This window comes from Mastomys coucha, unplaced genomic scaffold, assembly GCF_008632895.1.
Source record: "Mastomys coucha isolate ucsf_1 unplaced genomic scaffold, UCSF_Mcou_1 pScaffold22, whole genome shotgun sequence".
Classification (NCBI taxonomy): domain Eukaryota; kingdom Metazoa; phylum Chordata; class Mammalia; order Rodentia; family Muridae; genus Mastomys; species Mastomys coucha.
Genome location: NW_022196905.1, coordinates 30,970,414 through 30,976,709, shown reverse-complemented (window position 1 = coordinate 30,976,709; position 6,296 = coordinate 30,970,414). Strand labels below are relative to the sequence as shown.

Sequence of the window (6,296 nt, the reverse complement as noted above, 5' to 3'; positions counted from 1 at the left end):
ATCCTGATTGGCTCACAGCACCCAGGAAACAAGATGATCTAACTTCATCGATCCTCTTAAAGGCTCCAACTAGGCTTCTAGTTGCATGGCAGCCTTGGGACCAAGCCTTCAACATGTGGGCATATAAGATCCAAAGTGTAGCCTATTTCTGAAGGAAAATATCTTTCCTGCCTGGCACAGATGTTTTAGCTCCATTGCTGGCATGATGTCAGAGATGTGACTTGGGTGGGGAAGCCGATGATGAAACTGATTGTTTTCTCTAGATGATCTCTGTATGGGTTATTGTCCTGCTACTTCATGTCATGAGAATGTGTTCAAGCTTTTGCTCTGGGCCTCCATTAGAGCTTGAGTGTATAGGATATCTTATTTATTTATTTATTTACTTATGTTTTTTTAGACAGGGTTTCTCTGTGTAACCCTGGCTGTCCTGGAACTCACTCTGTAGACCAGGCTGGCCTTGAACTCAGAAATCCACCTGTCTCTGCCTCCCAAGTGCTGGGATTAAAGGCATGCACCACCACCGCCCAGCTAGGACATCTTTTTTTTCTTTTTTTAATTTTCTTTTGACATGGGGTATCACACAGGCTGGTCTCAAATCCACAAGCTTCTTGCCTCAGTCTCCCAGTGGTGGTTTTACTAGTGTGTGCCATCACACCCAACTTGTAGGTATCTTTCAAAGGCACCTTTTAAGTGGGACCATCCAGCCTTTGGAGCTCTGTGTTCAAAGATGCCCAAGGAATGACAATTTTGGATTTATATACACATTTTTAATTCTCATGTCTGTATTTCTCTAGTTTCTTCTGGGACCAAGATGACTGATGGAAACCTTTCCACCTCTGTGAATGGTGTAGCATTGATGGGCATTCTAGATGGTCAGCCAGGAGACTCCCTTCAGGACCTACAACACCTTAGTATCAATGTGGCGCCCAGATCCCTTTCAGTGCCTGACTATGGACCTACACTAAAACTTGGTGCTTTGGAAGATCGACACAGCCTTCAGTCAGTGGACTCAGGCATTCCTACCCTGGAGATTGGCAACCCAGAGCCTGTTCCCTGTAGTGTGGTCCATGTGAAGAGAAAGCAGTCTGAGTCAGAGATCATCCCGGAGCGGGCCTTCCAGAGTGCGTGCCCCTTGATATCCAGTACAACCTCAGCTCCCACCTGCAGCGAGCGGGAGCAGGTTGTGCGGAAGTCTTCCACGTTTCCTAGGACAGGCTATGACTCAGTGAAACTCTACAGCCCCACCTCCAAAGCCTTGAGCCGAAGTGACAATGTCTCTGTTTGCAGCGTGTCTAGTCTTGGCACAGAGCTGTCAACTACGTTGTCGGTCAGCAATGAGGACATCTTGGACCTCATGGTCACGAGCAGTTCCAGCGCCATTGTGACCCTGGAGAATGATGATGACCCACAGTTCACTGACGTCACCCTGAGCTCCATCAAGGAGACTAGTGACTTACACCAGGAGGATTGTGCTGCTGAGACTGAGGAGGGGAGGAAATTGAAACTGTTGCAACCACTCAGTCACTTCTTTACAAGGTAACACCTTTGCTATTTGGAGCAGAGACCGGGCAGCAGATGTCGACCTGTTGCCTGGTGTCTCCTTGTCTAACTGTGTGTTTCCTGTGCATTGTTAATAAGAGCTGTGTCCCACAGACAACTGTGCCTTTTCCCGGTGCCTTAGTACTGTGGAGTAGTGTGTGGCCAGGTCTGCTGCTCACTCAGCTGTTTGACTTCTCACTGCCATCTCCCCTTCTATGTCCTTGGCTCACCTGAATAGCCTTTTTGCTTCTTGGCCTCCTGCCTTTTGAGGGTGGGGTCTCCCACAGCCCCTTAGTTCCCTTTGTCTTTCATTCGTTGCACTAATTCACTAAGAAACTAATGGTTTCTTAGGTCAGGCAAAAGGATGCTGTTGAGATTGGCATCAGCATTAGCAACTCTGTTTCTAACACTTCTCTTAGTGGCAGACACTGGGGCTGGCATCTCCAGATGCTCCAGTCATGCCGCCAGTGTACTTGTCTGGGCCTTTTTATGTATCCAGGCCCTGGCCTTGCTACTGAGGGCATGTGCCTTGGCTGCCCTGCAGTCACATAGTTCTTATTGTGTTGATCCTGCCATGTACACCCTTCCTGTGATGCTTTGTCACCCAGGTCCCCAACAAGCCTCTTGGGCTTCCTGTGTGTCCCTAGAGTGCTGTGAGGAGTGCTGTTTCCATTTCTTTCTCTTATTTGTGTTTTTATGCTTTTGTTCAGAGTCTGTCTAAGGCTCTGTTCTAGCAGGTCATGTGGGAGTCATAGGGTGATAGACATGATCTTAGGTCACAATGGAGGGTGAGTTTATAATCTAGGGTTGGTATACCTCCACCAGTCAGTCACAGAAACTGAGGCCTTCTACAGAAGGGTGTGGGTCTATGGATTATATATTTAGAGTTGTAATCTGTTCCATGTTTGTTCTTTGGAGGCTTCTGGGCTATGAACTTGGCAAGTAGGAACATATGGCACATGTTTCTAGCAAATCAGTTGTGGACTTTGCAATACTTGGTGTGATGTACTGCCTAGAGTTAACAGAGACATCTGGGTGTGGGGACATGTAGGCTCCCCAGTTGCTTTATCAGGCAAATGTGGAGGATCTCCAGTCAGCCTAAGGCCAGGCCTGGGTGAGATGGTCTTCACATGGTGTGCAGTCTTCTGGGGATACCTTTGTTCTTGATGCGCCCGCTAGAGTTACCCTGTACCTCCAGTGGGATCCTGGTCACAGAACTTGTTATTTAGTGATTGCTGTCTGGAGCCCTTTTGTGTCAAAATCCTTCCCAGACCTCCCATGCAGCAGTGCTGGGGGTCTCATCTGTGTAACTGGCTGAATCCAGTTACTTGGATGAGTGTTTGCAGTTTCCCACGCTGATGAATACCAGAGTGCCATATGTGTGACTCCTCAGAACAATCTCAGAGGGGAAGAAGAGCTTGCCTAGCAGACAGGTTTTCATAGTCACCCAGGAGACAGGGATTCTTAGCAAACCTGGAAACTCTTTTTTGAACTAGAGGTGCCTGGGAAGTAGCACAATGGGAACAGCTTGGTTTAGAGGTCAGTCACATCCCAGCTATGTGACCTTGAGCATCACTTACCTTCACTGAGGTTTCTGAATCCCTAGCAGAGTACTGAGGAGGCACGTGGGTGCCTGATGTGTCATTGGCTTTGCTTCACTCACCTCTGTTGTCCCCTTCATCATGGTGTTTCCTGCCTCCATTTATTTTTCCCAGAATAGGAGTGAAGAGCTCCTGTTGTGGTTGTGGAATTAGCTGGGTTAATACGTTTAAGGTTTAGTATAGATATCCTGACACATGGATGATGTCTTCATTAGGATTTCTATTACTGTGATAAAACACCATGACCAAAAGCAACTTGGGGAGGAAAAGGTTTATATGGCATTGTTCATCACCAAAGGAAGTCAGGACAGGAACTCAAACAGGGCAGGAACTTGGAGGTAGGAGCTGATGCAGAGGCCATGCATGGATGTCGCTTATGGTAGCTTGCTCAGCCTGCTTTCTTTCTTAGAACCACCAGCCCAGGGATAGCACCAACCACAATGGGCTGCCCCCCATTAATTACTAATTAAGAATTAATCAATTACAGCTGGATATTATGGAGACTTTTTTTTTGATTACAGTTCCCTCTGCTCTAGTGACTTTAGCTTGTGTCAAATTGACATAAAATCAGCACAGATGACTTTACATATCAGCAGCCTGGGTGATCATGGTCATTCCCTGATCTACTGCTATCTTGGTCTTATGGGGAAATGGGTAGAGTTGAGTTGTCTGTTGAAGCTTCTTCCCCTTCGGAGAAAATACTTTGCATTTCACACTTTCTAGACCCTCTTATTTCTTGGTTCCTGCTTCTTTGTCCCTGGTTGGCAGCTCTGACACTGTCACAAGGAGCCACACTAAAGCAGGGGGATATAAAAAACAGTGAGTCAAAGTGGTGCAGCAGTGCACTGAATCTAGCGTTGCCCCATGGAAGCTGGAGGTATAGCTGTGTATTTGTTTACCTTTCTTGTAACGTACACCTGTGCATCAGATTACCCTGAGCTCTGGACTGCTTCCTGCTCTCCTAGACATGGTGGATCTCATGGGAGGGTGGGCACTGCAGTTGGGAACACTGGGTCAGGGCTCAGGTGAGCTAGGTTTATTGTCAGCTTTCTTAATAACTGTGTGATCTTGTATAGCTTCAATGGGGGAAAATGGCTCAAGTAAGATCAAATAGCTAAGACACCTGGCTTCCTGGGATCACTTACATAGTAGCTTTCTCTGGTTTGAACAGAACATATTTTGTTTCTTAATGCTCTTGTGAGCTTTTGACCCCATTGCTCGGTAACTTAGAGCAGAATTTCTGTACCACACACTGTTCATGTTTGAAATGTGTACTCCTGTGGGCATCTGTCCAGTGTATTGCAACATTCCTGACCTCTGCCCACTAGATACTGGCACCATACCGCAAATAAGAAGAAGCAGAAGTGTCTCTAGACTTTGCCACATGTTCTGGGATGGAGATGAATGTTGCCTTTTTGATGTACTGGGTTAACTGGTAACAACTTAAGAAGACCAAAGTGTCTCTAGACTTTGCCACATGTTCTGGGATGGAGATGAATGGAGCCTTTTTGATACACTGGGTTAACTGGTAACAACTTTGATACTGAATAACTTCCTCAAAGGTCATTTACTCGTGTAATTTGAGCAGAATCCTCATCTTACATGGAAGAGAGCTGTGTTAAGGGATCCTCTGAGTCCAGTGTGATAGAACTCAGTGGCTGAGGAATTCAGTAGCATGCTTGTGGTGTGGTTGTTTTCCATGGGGTTGGTTTCCATGAAGCCAAAGGTTTAATCTGCTAATCCACATGGGTATAGGAAGTAATAATTAGCTTTTTCTGCTAATTATTATGGGTGTAGACACAGCCTTTGGGGATGTACCTGCCTGTGCTTAAAGGTCTAGAATGATGGATTTTTCTACACTGCTTCCTGTCCTGGCAGAGAGCCTTTTGGGAGCACAGTCTATGTCTGGCTAGCCCTGTTTTTACTTGTAATTCAAAGACAGAGTGCGAGGACCATGGTGGTTTGAGAAAGGGGCTGGGAGCCTCACTAGCTCTGTCATTTTGTGCTGTGTGACCCTGAGAAAGTCACACTGCAGCCTCTAGTGTGTACTTGGGTGACGTGGGACTGATTGTTCCTTTAGTAAAGAACTAAAACGAGAGGGACAGAGCCATAACTCAGTGTTAGAGCATTGGCCTGGTGTGTGTGAGGTCCTGGTTTCCATCCCTAGCACTGCAAAGCAAATACAAAAACCACTCAAGCAAAGAGCTAATAATGCCAGTGTTAAGTGAGGAGGTAGAAGTTAACTCTCAGGCTAGAGTGAGCATGAGACAGATGCTGTTTTTGGCTTGCTTTTCCCTTTTGTTGAGGTTTCATATGAGATTTCAGTGTTATTTTTAAAAATTGTCGTCTGTGTAAAGATGTTTGCAACCACAGTTTAAAAGTGAATCGTCAGATAGATACTTTGATACGATATGAATGTGTCTAACCACATTTTTAGTTCCTGTACAGAGCTAGGCTTTTGGGATTTGACCCACTGGCTGGTGATCATAGAGTATGATAAGTAGGAAATATGTGGACAGGAGGCAGCTTATGAAGAGGAGGTGAATTCATTTACTAGGATGTGGCGTACTTTTGTGTGCCTGGCACTGTTGTTTGTTTTGCGTGGCTGCCCTTTTCAGGCTGTGCAGTAATAGGGGTAGTGTGAGGTGGGACTCTGGGCTGCCTGTTTATCCTTTGGCTGCTTTCCTGGACTTTATTAGCTGCAGGGCAGAAGCCTGTTACTAGTCTCTTGCTGCTAGAGTTTTGGACATGAATTAGGACCATCCAGTTCTCCCACTGAGGGAGGTTTGAAGCAGAAATGAGGTGCAAGCCATTTTCCTTTTCTTTGCTGCTCTCTGGTACCTAGAGAGGTTGGAGGCTTTCCTGGAGTGTTGACAGTGTCTGTTTTCAGCTTCCTGGATGCTGAAAGCAGTTGCCATGCAGGAGAGCCCTGTGCACCCTCCCAAAGGCAGTGATGTTGATTGCCTGCTGGGTTCTTGAGTTCAGCAAGTCCAGTAACAGCTTCCATTTGCACCTCAGGTATATAAGTTTTATGTTGCTCAGTGACCTATTCCTAGGAGTCAGGGGGGTCATTCAGAATCTATGATCTTGAAATAATCTTATTCCTTGTGTTAAATCCATTTCTGCCAAGAACATTTTTTTTTTTTTTTTTTTTTT

The 6,296-nt window shown here is 46.0% G+C and overlaps 1 protein-coding gene across 5 annotated transcripts in view; it reads left to right on the top strand.

Moving 5' to 3' along the window:
* The window catches only part of Tbc1d14 (TBC1 domain family member 14), a 90,910-nt gene that overhangs the window by 11,490 nt on the left and 73,124 nt on the right, over positions 1-6,296 (top strand). For all 5 annotated transcript variants that reach the window (XM_031341856.1, XM_031341853.1, XM_031341855.1 and 2 more), the window contains exon 2: positions 795-1,536. In XM_031341856.1, the coding sequence (XP_031197716.1) occupies positions 812-1,536 (725 nt within the window). In that variant the 5' untranslated portion in view covers positions 795-811. The remainder of the gene's footprint in view (positions 1-794; positions 1,537-6,296) is intronic.